Genomic DNA, 19,336 nt, shown 5'->3' with positions numbered 1-19,336 from the left:
GATACTTTTGTGATACAAGACATAGAGGGAAAAAATGAGCTAGATGAAAACCAATCACTCCATACTGGAAGAGAGCAAAATGTCTATTATTCACTATGTGTGTATAGACTAATGTTTGACTAGAGAGAATGTGTTTTGCTTTGATTTGAGCCCTTCGGTGTGGTGGTCCATCACAGTCATCACATTACACACTGTAAGTGTTCTTCTGCTCAGAGAATCCTGCAGGTGTGAGTCCAGAAGTCACTGGTAACCTGGATGAGAAAATTAGTTCTCATATTTTGATACCCAAAATACCAAAAAAACTTCAACAGACTTTTTTCTGAAAAGCAAAGGAAGTCACTCCAAATCAGGCCAAAACTTATTTAATAAAGCCACAGCAAACAGAGCCCCACTAAGTACAGAGTTTTTCTGTTCTGTGAACCGTGCCTGGGAGGTCCTTCAGGCTGTTCATAGCAGGTGGTCAGAAAAGTACCATATGAGCCTGTATTTGTATGCATTTCAAGTACAATAACTGGGATACCTGTGCAATCATTTTGACACAGCTTGATGAAGAAAAAAAATGTGTGTATTTTTTCCCTAATGTATATTCTCAATGGGTTTTTTGTTTTCAATTTTTTTTTTGGCAAGGGGAGATTGCTTTTTTTTTTTTTTTTTTTTTTTTTTTTTAACAGGAATGCAGGATTTTCTAATTGGGACATTTTCTGTGCAGTTGTACTGTTATAGTGTCTGGTTAAATTAACAGGTGAATATGTGTGTCCCTCCAACAGCTTTCAAAACCTGGTTCAGGTCTTTTGGTTATAATTAATACAGCAAAGGCTTCTTTCAGTAATAAAGGTGTCAGTGTTTATAGGCATTGAAAGACTGTGACTGCCCTCATGGTAGTCTGTATTTAATACTGTATTTTGTGTTGTAATTCTTAATTTTTTTTTTTTTAACAGGTTTTTCATTATTCTTATACAGCTTCATATGTGATTTATAACATACACACAAGGTAGGTCACACTGTTTTTTCCATACCGTGTCATTGTCAGTGGCTCATGCATGAGGTGATGCCAGTGTGTTCAAGTAAAAATGTTTCCCTTTTTTCAAGGGAAGTTTGGGAGTTAAACCCTCCAGAAGTAGAGGATTCAGTTTTACAGTATGCAGCCTGGGGTGTTCACGGACAGCAACTGGTAAGCACAGTCATTAAAAATGTATGGACTCCAGATAGACTGAGGTAAAAACAAAACTGAAAGCCTTAAAATAAGTTGTATTATGTGTTTCTGCACTATTCTAGTATGTTCCTGTTATAGCTTTTAGGAGAGCTCTATTTATTTGTTTATTTTTTATTAAAAATGTGTTTTTCCAGGCTGACCCCCAATAAGCAAATGGTACAGTTGTTGAAAGAATCACACCTTCATCTAAATATGCACTCAAGTGATTTTCAGGATAACCATCTTTGTGGCTACTGCTATGTGGGAAGGAACGTTAAAGGTGAAAAGCAGTTTTCTTTTAAGTGAAATATCAATGAAAACTGTGGGCAAAAGCTTAGCATCCAAATCTGATGTGATGTGAAAATTGCTGCCAAGGTCAGCTGTGCTGCTTGAATTCATAATAATTAAACGAGATGCCATGTTTCATGTATAATTTTTTTTCCAGAAGTTTTACCATTTTTAATGAACATTAATCATCCATAGTCACTATAACCAATGTCAATACAAGAAGAGAAAAAATTGTGGGTTTAGAATAGCAATGATTTTAAGCTGACCTGTGTTGGTAGTTGAAGGCAAGAGGCTGATTAAATCTTCAATTCTGCATAAGAAATTCAGATAATCCTTGTTACAGTGTTCTAATAAGCTCATTAATGCCCTCAGGCATGATCCCAGGGCCTCCTTGCATATCCAGCTTGTTCATGCAGAGAGGCTGTAAGCTGAATGTCTAGAGAATATACCCTGTTGCTTTATATCATTCATCAAAATGATTGGAAAGTAAAAAATGTTTCTCGTTGGAATGTTTTGCATTAAGGAAATGGAGGCAGGTGAGAAAAAGTATTTGGAACATGCTTGTTATGTTTTAATAATTAACCACATTAATTTTTTAATAATGAGAGCATGGCAACAGGATTAGTGGTAATAAATACATAGGTTATTTACCAGGCAGCATTTTGGAATGTGGCAAACCATGTAGGTTGCAGTGGAAAGGAGAAGCATTTGCAAAATTAAAAGATTTAATAAATGTTTTAATTAAATTGCAGTTTGTAAGATTCCTCTGTGCCGGACAGAGGATCTGGACATTGGTCTGTACTAATCAGAGGATCAGTAATCTAAAGAAGAACAAAAATTAGGTGCAGTGATTACTGAGAAAATATCTTCTTATTTTCCTGGAATGTCTCATAAGAACAGGGTCAGATTTACCAATCATAAACCTCAGAAAAAGAAATCAAAATAATGCTTCTTTAAGTGTTTTGCCAAAAATGTCATCCTGAAAATATGTATGGATCCTTCCAGAAGTGGACTTCTATTACATCACAGAACTGCAAAAAAACCTAGGTGATCATTTTAGGTACAGCCTTAATCATCCAAATTTGAAAACATTGGCATAATTCATACTTGAGCGAGGATAACATTACTCATCTTTGTTAATGTCCCTAGTAAAGTTAATGTCATGCTTTAAAAATATCTGCTCTACTGTGGGTTTTATGGTGCCATATGGTCTGCAGAATTAGGAAATAATAACGTTGAAGACAAAATCTTCCGTGCACTCTGAATGGCACCGAGTGTTGCCATAGAGATGTACACCTGCAGGAGCAGCCCGCTGAAGGTGACTTTAGGAATGCCAATTAGAAGGATGTCCTCTTGAAGCTGTTCCTGTGGCAGAAGGAGCTTTCCAAAGTGACGGAAGTGCCTTGCTGCATTGCCCTCCCATTCAGCAGCAAGCCAAAAATGGAGGAGCATGAATGAATAAAGACTGTTGTGAGTAATGGTTGTTGCTGCTGTCTGAAGGAACATCTGCCTTGAGCAGAAGCAGGACAGAGAGCTCAGTCCAGCAGAACAGGTCAGGCAGAGGAAAGATGTGTGACTGAGGACATATTGCCACAATGGTTCTGGCTTAAAATTTATCATCGGAACACTGGATTAGTGGGTTTTGAGTAAAGTAGTACAGGAGGCAAACAGCAGTGAAATAGGGTACAGGGAGATGTGTAAAGGGAGAGATCCAATGATGAAAATCCATCAGTAGCTATCAATGGAGTGAAGCTGCAGTCTCGTAGACCCATGCTGCCAAACACACTATGAGTGGTTTACCTTCCTGAACAAAACTTAACTTGTCTTTTCTATGGAAATAGTGATAATTCATTAATAAAACAAGCAATTATATACTTACTCTAAATAAAATAATCATAGTGTATTAACCTGGGTAATAATCTCCAAGAGCCATTCTTTACAACTGAAGAACAAGTGGAGAAAAGTTGGAGAAGAGATTAATTTTATATACAAAAATTTGATGTAGAAGGAGCCATGATGTGTGGTGTGTTTCATCACGGAGATAGAGTATATGTAGTTCTCTAAAGTGAGGAGGAATATCTCTCTCCATCTGTGGTGCAGGAATTAATAGCAATACTATAGCCAGGACTGGTCAGCAAAATTAGCACAAAATGTGAAACACAAGGCACAGGTATGTGTGACTGAGCCAAAGATCCCAACTTTACACTATAACTACTTGGAAAGTCCTGCATTAAATCCAGATAACAGGGGGATAACACATGGACTTGGATCAACTATTTTTGATAGGCTATAGTGTAAATTAAGATGTTTCCAGTCCACATTTCTGCAGATCTTACTAACAGTGCAGCCTACATGATTATCTTTAAGTATTTAAATGAGGAGGAACTGGCAAGATATTCAAACAGATAATGTAAGGATTTGAAGGCAAAAAAAAAAAAAAAAAACCAGGAAGGAAAATATGTATGAAGCCATGGACTGCTTATTGCACAGATGGAATATGGTGCAGTGAAATCAAGTATATGCAGTATTTTACATCCTTGTGGAAAGCATGCATCAGTCTAGGTTTACTGTTGGGGGTAATTTCTGGGGCTGTCTAATGGGCCCCAGAGGATGCCCCATGTGGCTGGTGAAGAACAGAGTTAGTTTTCTGTCAGATGCCAGGTGACTGAGCCCCACTGTTTTCCAGCTACCACAGTGGTTGCAGATTATTTCAGTTCCTTGCTATTTACCTAGAGTAGAGGGTTTTGTAGTGATTAAGAGGAAAGCTCAGAGAAACATCTGCTGGTTGAGTCATGACATTTTGGTGGTGAAATTGAAAATGTTTGCCACTGGGGAGAAGAAACTTTTATCTAATGAATTAATGTATCTTAAGGTCACATAGCTCTTAAAATGGGAACTTTTTTCAAGGTCACACTCTTTAAAATGCTGCCTTTTAACTGTGTTAGAACTGTGCCAGATCTAAAATACAATTTCTGTGTCATAGTATGTAAGGGAGCTGTTCATCTATTTGCCAAACATTACTCATATTTGATTGAAGTTGTGAAAGTCATTAGTTGATTATCTCTTTATCTCGCCTCCATAGAATCCATCTGCAGCATCAAGTAATTCCAGGAAAGACAAATGCAACTGGAGATCTAATTTGTTTCATCAACATTTTTCTGCCTCCAATTTATTGATTAAAGACCTCACTGCTTGTGTCTGAGAAAGAGATATCCCATAGCTGGTGGGAAGGCTTTCTGAGAAGAAGAATGCTTTTGGGGTTTTTAAAGGGCCGCTGTTGTTGAAATACCCAGGTTTTTATCCGGTGTTCTCCCTTCTCGAGCCTTATCTTCTCCAGTAGTTTCTAGCAAAAGTTTTTATGTGTTTGTGCTGGACCTGGCTTGGGTCTGACACAGGGGAGACAGCTCTGGGTCTGTCTGAGGAGATTATTGCAGTAGGAGCCTAGATATCAAAGTTCAGGCTGGAGATGCCTCCAGTGTTTGCAGTGCTGTATTTAAGTGTCTGTTGACACTCTTGTGTTCTTCTGCAGTGCTCTTTGTGATACAAATAGTTCTTCTGATCAGTTATTGGGTGGGCTGCTTGAACTAGCTCCCAGTGAAGCATGGTTAGAAGTTGTTCAGTTTGACATTGATTTTTCTTAAAAGTTATACATAGGGTTTTTTCCTGCCTTGGTGGTGGTACATGTTGTTTATGTTGTATAAAATACCTTATTTCACTTTATTCAATGAACATACATCCATGCAAGTCACTTTGCCTTTGTATTTTTAATAGATACTTTGTGCTATTTATTGCAGTAAGCTCGTTTTGATATATTGAGTGATTCTGAGGGGAGCTTGAGTTACGTTTTTGGATGGATCAGTATATCCAGATAAATAATGATCTATTGACTTACAGATGAATGTCTACGCATAAATTAATACATATTTTAACCAAACAGAAATGAAGAAAATAGTAAAACCATCCAGAATGTTAAAGAAAATTATTTTTAGGAGCTTTGTCAAAAATTTATGCTACCAACAAAATATAACACAATCAAATGGTAGGACTGAAGATGAGCTTTTACAATGCTTTGTTTTAATTTAGGTCATCATTGAGTCCAATTGCTTATTAGGCTGTATACACTAAGAAAAATTTGGTGACTGTAGCTGAATTGTGGATTTTGGATGTTCTCATCAATTTTTAGAAAGTACTTTAAATACTAGAAATCTGTAAGTTGCCTCATCTTCCAAAAAAACAACAACAACAAAGGTTACTCACTAATAGAGTTGAAGCTTTTACATAAGAATGAAAAAGATCCAGTGAAAGAGGACCTCACCTTATATTGAAACGGCCTAAAAAGCAGAAATTAATCAGAGCAAAATCTGCTTTAATTACTGTTAATGAATGTACCATTTCAAGAACTCTCTGCTCTTTTGCTCTGTGATCAGTCATCTTATCCTTATCCTTTTGTCATATTTGGGCCTTCAGTTTCCCTTCACATCACCATCAATACTTATGGCCCCACAAAAATGCAAATATCTCTCAGACTGAATTAACATGACATTACCTTGCAATTGCCTTTTGTCAAAATTTTAGTCTTTTTTTCCCAATGGCTTTCAAAGACAAATAGTGCAGCAGCAAAGTTCTTTGATGTTGTGTTACTTTCTGTGTTCTCAGATAAGCACTGGACTGATTTTAGTAAATGAGGAATTAGCAGGATTGTTCTCGGGCAGTTACCTTGCTCAATACTTGCTTTAACAGCCATTACTTGCTGAAAGCTCCATTTACTGTTTGGTCTATCAAGGTAATGTACAACTGCTATAAAACATGGTAATTTATCTTTCTGTAAAATATTTGCCATGTGTTTTCTTTTTTGCATAATTAGTGCTGTGGGTACTTGGCACCCCCTCCTGGCAAGAACACTTGCATATGCAAATGAAGTAAAAGCTTAATTAATGCTAATGAAGTAAGTCCTAAATAAATATATTTCTTTTGCTGGTTTTATCTGCAAAGTATTCTGCTCTTTTGACTTACTGTATTTTAGATGAGTAACTTAAAATTACATATGGAAATGTCAAGGCTTTATTTCATCTTTCCTTTTAATGACTATGCTAATGAAGCAAATGGCACTGAAACTGAGAGGAAAACTAGAAATAAACAAGAACACTTCAATGTGACATTAACCTCAGGTATGATACCTCATTTAAAATGCACGAGGGGTTCAATTACCAAACTTCTGTAGTTCAAAGCACATTTGGAGGTCCTTTGTCCTGCTGAGGATGTTTCTCTGAAGGGAGGGAACTGTGGTTGAGCACTGCCCATGCAGCTGAATCAACAGAAGATTTGGAGTTATCTAAAAGACTTAAACTTTCTTCCTACTAAGCTGCTGCTACACATTGGATTTTTTCTCTTGGATTTGTGAAACTACCACTGTAAAATCTAAATGGTTTTTGCCTTTTAATTTTATTTATTTGATTCAGACTGTTCTTAAAAAAAAAAAAAATAGTATGAGTTGCTCTGAAAGTATTCTACGGAGCTGTGAATTTCCATTATGAATTTCTGGGTGCTTACTCCACTTAAATATGGATTGGAGGAGCATTTAATGCATGTTCTTCAGTTCCAAAATTGATACTTCATCTGAAAGCTTCTCATCTCAGAAAAGGGGAATGGAGGATGCAGCCAGAAAACAAAAGCGGTTTGGCAAAACAGGATAAAATATAGTTTTACTTACAAAGGCTGGATGTATTCAATAAAAGTTTTGTGAGCTCTAGAGACCACTACAACATTATAAATGGGGCAAGGCTAAGTTGAGCAAAGAAGTTTCTTCATCAGTTTGCTTGCTGAAATACGACTAACATGTTCTGGTATCAAAGGCAGTTTAAAATTATGAGTATTAAGGGTTAGATGTTGCTGGCCCTTTGTGGGAATAGCCACTTGGCTGTATCTGAAAGAAGAAATAATGAGAAAATTGTATGTTTTATAGGGGCATTATTCCTCTGCCTCTGTTTTTCATGTGAAACAGTAAAAGGCCCAGCAGCTTTATAGTGAATAAATCAAGAGAAGAGATAAAAGTTGTTTCCTCTTGCTGGTTCTTATTCTGTTATCACTGCTCTAGCATGCAGCTAATATTTGAGTCAGCATGGAAGCCTGGCACCCAAGTAATGTGTTCTTTTATCCAGAAGCAAATATATTGGAAATTTGATATATCACTGTGCTAAAACTCAAATTATTTTTTTCACAAGGCTACTCATGTGGGTGTCTATGTGTATATATATATATATATGTATATGTATATGTATATGTATATATATTTCCCTACATATAGTCCCACAAAGACACAGAAACAAATATGGTCACACATGTTTGATAGGAGCAGTCCTAAGGACTTTTCCATGCAGCAGCCTGCAGGGAGCAATGAAAGCAGCAATATTCACCTCTCATCATGTTGTTCAACATGTCCGTGTGTAACAAAGCATATCTGAACATTCACACTTCCGTCTGTTAGCTAATATTAACTGCAAGTCCAATGGCTCATAAAATAGGGCTGCTGTGCTTCTTGTGTGGAAAATGTGTGGCTTTCTGTAATGCAGAAGCATGAAAATTATATTTCAGAAGTCTGGAATTCTTTGGAAATAGCCACCCGTAAAAACTGGGAAGCAGGGGTTGAAATTGATGGAATCCTCAGCTAAACTGGAGTTGAAAAGATTGGGTTTTATTATGGACTGTATTTCTGTATAACTCAAAAATCCTGCCCAAAACCACTGCATGCTTGCCTGTGTCCCTGGACCATATAATCATGTAGTCACTTCATATTTAGCAATTAACAAAAAAGGTACACCACAGGATGGGATGGAAAATTTGTCATATCCATCTTTTGGCAATGTAAATGACAGTTTTATCTGGCAAATAGAAAAAAAAAAAGGTAAAAAAACCAAACAATACAAAACAAAACAAAACAAAAAAGCAGCTATATTCTGTGCTCCTTAAAACCTTGGAAAAGGAAGATTCCAAAGAGGAAGACACCAAAATGTCAAAATGGAAGACTTTGATGATTTCTAACACCTTTCTAGTTCAGGTTCTATGGCAGAGGTTGTTCTAATCAATTGTAAACATGACTTTTATTTGCCTTTTTTGAAGTGTCTGGCAGAAAACTTGTAAGAGACTTTGGAATTTCTGTGATGGTACCAGTGGCTATAGAATTCTGCTAGGAACAGGTTGAAGTGTCAAAGCCAACTTGACACAAACTCCAGTGAGCTCTTGCTCTTTGTCAGGGTTCCTCCATCTCTTCCATTTATAAGTTCTGTTTCCTCTATGTTAAAATCTATTTTCTCATTCAGCACATAACATCTTTTGGAAATATGGACAGGTGTCTGTCAGTGGAAGTGGTAGTGACTGTCCTCCTCTGCAAGGCTGAACAACTTTGGGTATGATCAGTTCTCCTGGCTATTTCTCTCTATTTTAGCCAAGTCCCTCTTGAAAATGAGGCATTAAATTCCATCATCACCAGCCCATAAATGTCCTTGCATATTTCTTTTTCCCTGCAGTGGGGTTATGACTTCCCCACCGTGTTTATGCTGAAAATCAGAGTTGATTAAACTTCGGCTGCACTGTGTTATAGTGACTTAGGCTTTCATGTTGACTCAGCCAGGACCAGACAGTGAAGTGCAAAGAACTGCTTGTGGATGTGTAGTTGTGGGGAATGTATCTCCACTGGGAGCTCCAAGGCCTGGAGAATGTGGATTAAAAAGTCAGGTGTAGTGTTGATATCTAAGAGAAAACAATACATTCATTTCCTTCTCTGTTTATGGCAGGTGACAGCGCATTTACAGAAATAGAAGGGGAAAGTTTGTGTAGAAGGAAAGCAAAAAGTTATTTTCAAATGTTGTTTCCCATATGCTGAACTGTCCCAGACAGATGTGCTGTTCTAAGAGCTAGTCACAATTTCCTAATTCCTCCTTGTCTCATTCCTAATGAGGTATTTTAAGATAAACTGTGTTTCTTGCATTGGATGTGCTATGTGGAGTCTGTACAGGTGGATGTCATCCAGTAAAATTTTGGTCTATCATAAAGACAATGGGCAAATTGAACCCTGTGTGCAGTGGGGAGATGAAGGGACATGTCCTGTGCAGCAGCACGGGCTGGGTCAGCAATAGCAGCTAAAAGCACAAACCTTTGTGTTCAACCCTGCTTGGCTTTCTCATGTAGGAGATGCTCAGAGGCAGCCTGATCTATTGTATTTCATACAAAGTTCATAGGGGTTGCCCACCACTCTAAAAATAGCAGCAAATGTAAGTATGACTTTACAGCTCAGAATTTTCAATTTTGTTCTTGCCGTTGTAATGCTACTTTCTTACATTTTGCCAAAGAAAACAGAAGATTCCTTCTCTGATACCAAGCCCTTACAATTTCCTTAGATATTTTTCTGTCTCCCTACATTGTTTTTTCTTCTTCTGGAGTAACTAGGTTGAAAATTTTTCAGTTTAGCTTGTTACAGATTGATCAGTCTGGGCATAATTGAATGCTTGATATCAGTGTAAGATGAGCCTGAAATAACCAGAGATCATTTTAAAAGATTTTATGTAACGACAGATTATGATTTTGTTATAGGCTTCATGCTGGCTCACTAGTCAGAAGCAATCAGTAAGTGTGAGGAAGGAGGAATGTGAATTCCTGAGCATGAACTGTTTTTGGATAAGTCTTCTTCCCATCACTTGGACAAAGATCAAAGGGCTGAGCAGCCCAATCCTCAGTCACATTTTGCACAGTGCTGCAGCCAGCAGAGCTCTCCAGGCAGCTCCATGGGAGGAAGCAGCAGATCCAGACCATCAGCTTCGGGGCAAGGCAGTCTTGCTGTGATCTGTGCAGCAGATTTATGAAGCAGCTTTCTGTGTAGGTCGTAGTTCAGATATTATATATGATTTTATTTATATAGCACATTACACTATGTTTGCTCTCCTGGGTAAGCTGTCATGGGATGAGGCAGGGTGTGAATTTAGTGAGCATCATGATCCAATATCATTGGAAAGGCAACATAATTAATGTGTGTTGAAACAAAAGAGGGCAACGCTTCCCTGCATTTATTGGAAATCAAGGACATAAACATCAGAGTTACCATGGAGTTGCTGATAGTCTGAGTTCATGGCCTGGTTTATGTCATGACATTAGTAACTAATCTTATAGCTGCATTATGAGTGCATCCTTGCTATTGTTTACAGTAGATTTATAAACTATCTAAATAGCAATTAAATATAATAGCCTTGTAGATTGTTTGTGGTTGTTCAGAAACCATTGTGCTAACACATTACTGTGATGCAGTGGCATTAATCTAGACAGGAGCAAAGTGGTGCTTCAGTGTTCTGTTCTTTCTGCTATGTCTGGCAGCTTGATTACTGCAAAAATAAAATTAACATATTGTAACTGACACCAGGAAAAGGTAGTGTATGACATTGGGGTGTTTGTGCTTTGAGGTCTCCATGTCTCCTACTGATCAACAGCTACTTCCCCTCTCCCTTAATTACAACATAATCTAAACATTTGAAAGCTTCCTCTGAAAGAATTGTTGTGCAGGTCAATCACAACCTTTAGAAAATTGGTACCTTTAAGAGTGAATATAATTCTTATTGCTTACAATTATAATAATTCTGTTATTATCTATTATTTGGTTTCCACCTAATTTGCAATGTGTCTGATGGTTTCCTGGATCGTGTAAGGGTAGATTTTTGTCTGCTGCCAGGCATTGCTCAGGTAGCTCATGGTGCCTGTGGTGCCCAGTACCTGCATAATTTAGTGCTCTGTGGTGCAAGAGCTTGAGCAAGTCAGAGTTGAATGGCTCTGAAAATTTTGTACCAGTAAAGACTGACTTGCAAAAGAAAAAAAAAAAAAGTCTGCAGAGAAGAGATTAGAGCCATTATGCACTCCTGGACACTTGCAAAGCAGCTGTAATGCAAACTAGATCAGACATTGTAGCCTGCAATTCTGTCTGTGAGAGCTCACAGCCTAAATAGACTACAAAAATATCGTAGGTGAAACAAATACAAAATAAAGCTGCTTTGCAATACAGTCTCGTAAAACTTCCCTTGAATTTGTCATCCTGTAACATATGTGATCTGTATAGAAAATTTGTAAGATGTTAGAAAAAAAATAAAAGGCTTTTGGAAGAAGTCTAATTGTAACTCACTAAGTCACTAAAGAATATTCTAACTGTCTAAAATTCACAGCTATGAAAGCTTTATAAGCCACTTTCCTGTGCTTTATATTATCTGAAATATAATAATTCTCTTTGGTTTTAGAGATGGCTGCTGTAAGAAAGACATTAGCAGGATAATCAGTCCCACCAGTGAAATGCATGATGAATGTTTGGAGTGGTAGTTTGCCACCCTGCATTTCACTTGCCTCAGTGAATGAGTGTCCTTTTCATTACCATGGAGCTTCTTCCACAGCTAATTCCTGTGGGCAAGAATGGCAGGCACCAACCCTTGATTCTGCTCCTTTTCCAACAAAGTGCAAAGTACCTTCTAGAAATGTGCATTGTCAATGTGATTTTATATACAATGTGTGCTCAGTTCACCTGTGTGGAGCAGTAAATCAACTCCTAATTTGGAAATGCTCCAGAATGTCGGAGCTCATCTCTAGGTCAGGGGTGGCTCCATGTGCTGGAAAAATCTCTTCTCCAACCCGTGCTTCCAAAGAAAGGCTCAGCAGTCTCTTGTTATTTGGTCTCATGGCTGTTTATTGCAAGTTATCTAAAAGATTGTCTTCTCTGGCTGCTGTGGTTTGCTTAGCAGCTCAGGCAGAGGCACACACACACCCTGACATCCTCTCTGACTCCCGACTGCTTCTTCTCTCCCCCCACCCAGGGCTGCTGCTGTCTTTTATATGGTACATTACGTGTTACATGGTTACAGTTTTTCCCCAATGCCCATTACCTATATTAAATGGTGCTTTTCTACTCTAAACCAGTCTGTGAGTGCCAACATCACCAAGAACATGGAGGTGAGGAAGGAGAAAGAGGGAGGACAGGACAGGCCCAAATCCCTCCATCTTAAAACCTCTGACCCCCATGTGCAAAACCAAAACCCCCCTGTACAGCACTCAAAAATTCTTCCCTTTACTTTGTAACTACTTCTACTATAATATCTAAACTTTTGTGACTGCTTGTTCTTCCTGCAAGGTTGGTAAATTGTTCCATTGTTCAAACCCAAAATCACAGCTGTTTCCAGCTGCCTGCCAGGGCCTCAAATGTTTCTGACCTGGAACCTCCAAAAATGTCTGAGGGATATTTTGAGTTCCCACACAGAACCTTATCACAGGAAGGCTGGAGGTGTACCTGTTGTCCTGACCGTGGGCAGTTTGAGTGACCCCTGTGCCAGCAGAGTTAGGAGTCTCCAGCTGTGGATAAAAATGGGCCAAATGACATCACACCCCCAGGTCAGCACAGAGCACAGGAAAAGCCGCCTCTTACCTGCTCCCAAATAGAGCCCTGAAGGATTTCTGTGGCTCTCTCCACCACATGCCCTGTGACTCTTGGCTACAGAGGAGCTTTGATACAGGCCAGGAGGTTTGGATTGCCATGGAATTTTTAGCTTGGTACAGCAAACAACTGTTCCTGTCTAACACTGTGCTCCCAGTCCTTCTGGATGATATTTTCTTCCCCAAATGAGCATTTATCTTTTCTGTGAAAGACGAAAAAAAATTAAGAAAAAATAGTGATAACACTGTTGTTGAATTGGCACACAAACCACATTATCTTAACTGCACCTTGTTTTTCAGCAGGAATCTGCTTGAAATAAATAAGATTTTGGCAAGGAAAAAGGGCAGGAAGGGGTGCTCATCTTTGTAACAGTGGGGATAATAATGGTCTGACAATCTCAGTTTAAGTCTGTGAGTCCCAGGAGTACAGTGAGTGAAGTCACAGATGACAAAATGTTTGCTCAGTTTGGACTGGAAGAGAGCAGATATTACACTGTGACTAAAAATAACATAATCAGTGGCTCTCAGAAAAAAATTGTCTGTCACTACTTTGGAGGATGCTGAATGGTGGTAGAGAAAATGCCAAGCCAGGTATTCATTTGAAAGCCTTGCATTGATAGATCCTGTGGGTGATTTGCAGTGTTTTTTAAATTGCTGAAAACTAATTGTAAATTTCTGAAGTGGAGCTATTTCTATAATTTTTCAGATCTGTGAACCAGAAGGTAGAAACAAATACTTTAAATCCTTGAATGAAAACCAGACTTTCTACTTAACAGCAGCTGTTGAAAACTGGCAAACAAATTGTCTAGATATGGATGCAGGGCTTTGATATTAGTTTCTTCCTGCTATCCAAAGTTAGTTTTAATATTACTTACAAGACACAGGATACCTGCATTTTTACATAATTATAGTGAAAGCAACAGTAGGAATTAGAGACCACATTTTTAGAATAAAAATTACTTTTAAATAATTCTAAAATTAATTATTTCATTTATTATGCCACTTATTTATTTCTTCTATGCAAGACCACTTTTTGTGCTGGACTTTCCATATGTTCTAGAACAAAAGGGCATCAACTCATTGGATATATACAATATATATGTGTGCATACGTGTTATCATGCAGTATTAAACTTAGCACTGCCACTGAAACTGGAAAAGTCATGGTTTAATCTCTGAAGAGCAAAGTACAATATTTGCACGACAACTAAGAAAATATTCCTTGTCTTTGTTCTGCTCCTGAAAAGCTGATAGTATTTGTGTTAATGGTTGTCAGTGAAAAAAAAAAATTTTATGTGGAAATCGTAGTGAATGATCTTGTTGCAGAAAGGTAAAAATTTTATTAAAGAAAAGTCTTATAAAATATAGATTAGGCCCTGCTACTTCAGCTAAGCTAAAAATAGCTTGCAAATTCCCATACTGAAACATCTTGAAAATGAGAATTCATTAATACAACAATCTATTCTTAGGGTCAAAAACAAGTACACCTGTATAAACAATAAGATCTGTCCCATAAGAATCAGTAGAAAAAATATGTAAACTAACTAAAAATACAGAAGTTTGATAAATATGCAAAATACCAGGTACTGACCAATAAACTAAGTGTAAATGTATTCTTCACAGAATTACACAGAATCACAGAATACCGAGGTTGGAAGAGACCTCTAAGATCATCAAGTCCAACCTATGCCCTAACACCACAACTAGACCATAGCACCAAGTGCCATGTCCAGTCTTTTTTTAAACACATCCAGAGATGCTGATTCCACCACTTCCCTGGGAAGACAATTCCAGTACTTTATTATTCTTTTGGTAAAAAATTTTTTCCTAATATCCAACCTGTACCTTCCCTGACGTAGCTTGACACTGTGTCCTCTTGTTCTGTCAGTTAACCAATAAGATCTAACACAGTGATAATACTAATCTAATTTCTAATAATTCTATAAAATATAACCTATGCAATAAAGATTGAGCTTTTCCTGCATGAAGAAAATGTAGTTTTAGCTAACTTATTACAACATGATCTGACTGGGGGCAGCTGGATTTGTATGGGGGCCCTGGCTAACGCATGTTAAGACAGGAGACAGAACAAATGGAAAGAGGCAAGCCCAGATGGAAAAGCATCTTGAAGCTTTTGAAGACTTAATTGTGCAGCTAATTGGCTGGCAGTGTCTCAAGAAGGGATGGGACTGTGCAGAGGAAGCAGCAGGGCTGCTGGGGCTTGTGCTGAGGTGCAGCCACCGGCCGCCTGGGCAGGCTGCATAGGGCTTGGGGTGGGTTCTGCAGAAATGTCCTCACCCCTCTGCAGAGCCACAGGTGGAGCCCAGCTCTGCTCCATGGAGTGCTGAGCTCTGTGCTCACCTATTGTAAATGCAGGCGGACCCAATGGGAAGAAATGACGATGTCTGACTCAATTCAGAAGGCTGAATTATTTCTTTATTATAACTATGCTAAAATACATTAGTATACTATATAAAAGGAGGATACTAAAACTACATACTACTGTGATTCTAACTCCAACACAACTCGTGACTCTCTCTCTCTCTCTTTTGAGTTCAGACACAGGTGGGTTGGATGGATAATTCTCCAAACACATTCCACATAGGAAAAACAAGGAGCTGAAATAGAAATTGTTTTCTCTTTCATTTCTCTTTGTGCACCTCTATGAGAAATCCTGAGAGGGAGAGAAATGAGCTTGCCACACTCACCTGTGCTGGCCACGGAGGGCTGAGCTGTGTCCCTGCCAGGTGACACAGGAATGCAGCAGGGCTGGGCTGCCCCAGGAGCTGCTCCATGGCTTTAGCACCTGCAGGAGTTCTGCAGCAGAAGCACGTCCTGAATGCCTGGAGGTCTCCCTCTGGGCATAATCTGTAATTTCTTAGTCTTGTCATAGCTCATATTTTCAGTGTGAAAGGTGAGGAAGGCTGTCATGTTCTCTGGGGTAATAAGTGCTGAAGTTGTTCCAGATTGGAGTAGTTATTTATCTATTATTGGTCCGAGATTCTGTAGAAGAATCTGATGATTTTCTTGCACCACAGGTAGAAATCTTACCTATACAGAAAGTGCTTTTTGCACAGATTTTTTTTTTCTAGCCAAAGATTTATAGATACAGGTGACTTTGTTTCCTTTCCAGTTGCATCTGCTCTGTAGCTGTAGAGTTTGGTTGGCACTTTCCTTGAACAAGGTGTTCATCCTGATGAATCCATGAGTTGGCAAACAACACCTGTAGCCACACTCCACAATTTCTTTCCTTCCAGCCTGTTGTGGTCTTCAACCAGCCTCTGGGGGAAGAACCTTTTTCTAAAGTTCCCCTGACACAACTTCAGGCTGTTCCTTTGGGTCATGTCACTACACAGAACAGATCAATGTCTGCCCCTCCTCTTCCCTCACAAGGAAGCTGTAGCTGCAGTGAGGTCTCCCCTCAGTCTCCTCTCCTCCAGGCTGAACAGAGCAGCTCTGCTTTTCTTCCACCTAAAAACCTAAAAACCCTGGGCTTTAGGTGACCTCCAGCAGCTCTGGGCAAGCTGATGCTCGTGCTGGCCCTGAAACGCTGCCCTGCAATCCCAGCAGGGATTCAGCCTGGATGGGCCATGCAGGAGGCTCCATTGGAGTACCAAAAGGGAAAAATTGGAGTATTTTTCTGTAATTTAGCAGCTTTTCTCTGCCTGTAGTGTTTGAAATGATTAAAGACACACGGGGGGCCTCTCCAGCTCCTGGCACTAGGTTTGCTGTTCAGCTGGGGAGTGGATGTCTCTGTTTTCACAGCTGTCTGCCATCTGCAGCTGACTTGGACTGGGTGCTCTGCTCCAGACCTCAGCCTGAAAGCAAATCCTGTAATTGTGAAACATGTTGCAAACATTAAATAAGTGTTTTGGAAGGAATTAATTTAGAAGAAGGTTTAGGGAAAAATGGTTTAGAGGATGCCAGATGTGGAAGAATGAGATTAGTGCTGAGGATTAGTGCTTAGGTAGAATATTAGAGCAAGCAGGGCCTCAAATTCTTCACAGTCAGTGGAAATAAATGTGATCATTACTTAGAATTTATATATCACTAAGCCAAAACCTTCTTGCAGGTGATTTTCATTAATTTGAAAATACTTAATAAAATAATTAAAGAATTTCTGTGGGGTTTTTCTCCATTTGATTTAAGACTTGATGTGCAAAATCTCTAAGAAACCAGAAAGTCACATAATTTTGAAGGCAGTAGATTTTTACATTTATCCCCATTTACAGCATTATTAGCTGAGGGTCTCAGCTAAAATTTGCTTTATTTTTTTAAGAATACTCTTGAAGATCAGGAGAAGAGGTTAAAAAACGTGTAATAATAATTTTCACGTACAGTAGCATATCCTGGTTCCACTTTGTACCTTTTTCAGTTTACTTTCTTATCATTATACCTGAAAGCATTGAAAGCTTTTTGGGCACAAAGCTACTGATGTATTCTTGAGAATACATGTCTGATACACCGTTAGCAACTCCTTTTTTAGCAGTTTGGGAAGATTCAGTAGTTGCAGTCAACATTTTAGTACTTGTGATGTAGTAAAGAGACCCAAGTGTATACTTAGAAAAGCCTTTTACTATTACTTGCTTCCATATACCTGAGTGGAGAGAGACTGGCAAGGGAAATCTTGGTTTATGTGACGTTGCTCAAAACACAATATACAAAGTGATGAAGTATGTGAAGTCCCCTTGCTGGAAACTTTTGGGCATGTGTTCTATTTGCTGAAATCAGGTAAGGCACATGTGTTTGCAAGACTGTGCTCCAAGGATTTGTTTGGTTTTGTTTGTTCTGATCAATTATTCTTATCCCAGGGTCATGATTTTTTATCTACCTTGCACTGCTGGAGAGTTACAGTCTCTCTTTTAGGAAAATTAGCTGTTTGAGTTTTCTCCCAGCCACTTTCTTTCTCTTGCACTCAATTTTGAAAACCAAATTGTGGCTCATAAATTCAACTTCCAGGTATTCTTGTACTGCAAGTAATCAGCAGGAGCAGCTGCCTTTTATTAAATAAAAATTTTCTTCTAGTCTCTGTGTTTTTGAAAAAAAAAAAAAAAAAGATTGGATATAAATTTTAGTGTAGCATAAGGCAGAATTTTAAGGAGGTTTCATCAGAAAGCATTGGTGATTTTTAAATTGAGCAAGAAAGAGAAAAATTCGTGAAGCAAAGAAAAGGATCTTAGGTATTGTGCAGGGAGGGATTGGAATTTAAGGACTTCTCTTCCTTTGGGGCTGGAACTTTTTGGATATTTCAGCTGAGGTATAGTTCCATTTCTACTCTTAGTTTGTGGGCTCTTGGTAATTCACATAAAATAAAGTCAGTGTCTGCTTTCCTCCTAAAGCTGCTTTACATTTGACACCACCTTTAGCTGCTGGCTGGTGTTGTATCTGCAAGTCCAAGGTGAAAGCAAGCAGGATCTACTCACAATCTTGGCAACAGAATTAATTTCAAGGGGTGATCTATTAAAATTTTAGTATTTTAGAGCTATGTGTAAGGTAGATTTGTATCTTATAAGTATTATACTGGGAAGAGGAATTCACAGTGAGCCTGCCTTTTGGAAATGCCATTCTTGGCTGCAAACTGATAGGAGACTGGGCTCTATGGCTCCACAAAGTTCTTGTGCTTAATTGAATCCACTGCCTGCATTCACTGCGAGAGAAGTGAGAGCCTCTCAGGCCATGACTAATGAGACTTCACAGTAATGTTATCACTCCTCTTGCAGCTCTGCTGCCTGTTTTGCTGCAGAAATCAACACTTTAACTCCCAAATCCTTATTTCCAAGTGGTGAATGAGTTAAATGATTGCAGAGGAGCCTTTTGGCATGCTCAGGGCTGGAGGGGAATGCAGCCCTTGCTGCAGGGGTCAGGCTCTGTCGCTGTAGGAAAGGTGCATTTCTGTCAGTGCACGCAGCAGTCCAGGGGCTTCCTGTGGAAAATGGCACCTCCTGAAATACAACAAATATTCAAAATTACAGAAGAGGTTAAGTGCCCAACCATAATGGTGATTCTTTCTAAGATGATTTACAGGCAGGAGAAATGGATGTTTTGGAATGCTGCAGGCAGTGAGTGCAGAGCCATCCTTGCCAGAGCCTCAACCACTCATCCTGTGCACTTCTGAGTTGTGTTGAGGAACGTGAATGGTTGTATTTCATAGATGTTCTGCAAAGGAACATGAATTCTTCCTTGTTAATGTTAAATTCAAGTCATCAGTGAGCTCAAGGTGTGCTAGGGAGAGAGCTGCTGTGTCATTTTGAAGCTTTTCAAGAACTTGAAAATGTTCCAATATGTACAAGGAAGAAAAAAATGGGGGGTTTGAGCAGCTTCAAAGTTGAAGGAACATGTGTCAGGAGTGATGAGGAAAGAAGGGAAACTTTGGATTATAGAGAAGGGAAACTTTGGATTATGGCCTAAG

General features: G+C 38.8%; 1 protein-coding gene across 3 annotated transcripts in view; it reads left to right on the top strand.

Moving 5' to 3' along the window:
• The window catches only part of DPP10 (dipeptidyl peptidase like 10), a 434,900-nt gene that overhangs the window by 371,712 nt on the left and 43,852 nt on the right, over positions 1–19,336 (top strand). For all 3 annotated transcript variants that reach the window (XM_030278047.4, XM_030278048.4, XM_072931689.1), the window contains 2 exons: positions 939–991; positions 1,090–1,171. In XM_030278047.4, the coding sequence (XP_030133907.4) occupies positions 939–991; positions 1,090–1,171 (135 nt within the window). The remainder of the gene's footprint in view (positions 1–938; positions 992–1,089; positions 1,172–19,336) is intronic.

Source organism: Taeniopygia guttata, chromosome 7 (assembly GCF_048771995.1).
Source record: "Taeniopygia guttata chromosome 7, bTaeGut7.mat, whole genome shotgun sequence".
Classification (NCBI taxonomy): domain Eukaryota; kingdom Metazoa; phylum Chordata; class Aves; order Passeriformes; family Estrildidae; genus Taeniopygia; species Taeniopygia guttata.
The sequence above is the reverse complement of the archived record's forward strand: the minus strand, read 5'-3'. Positions and strand labels throughout refer to the sequence as shown.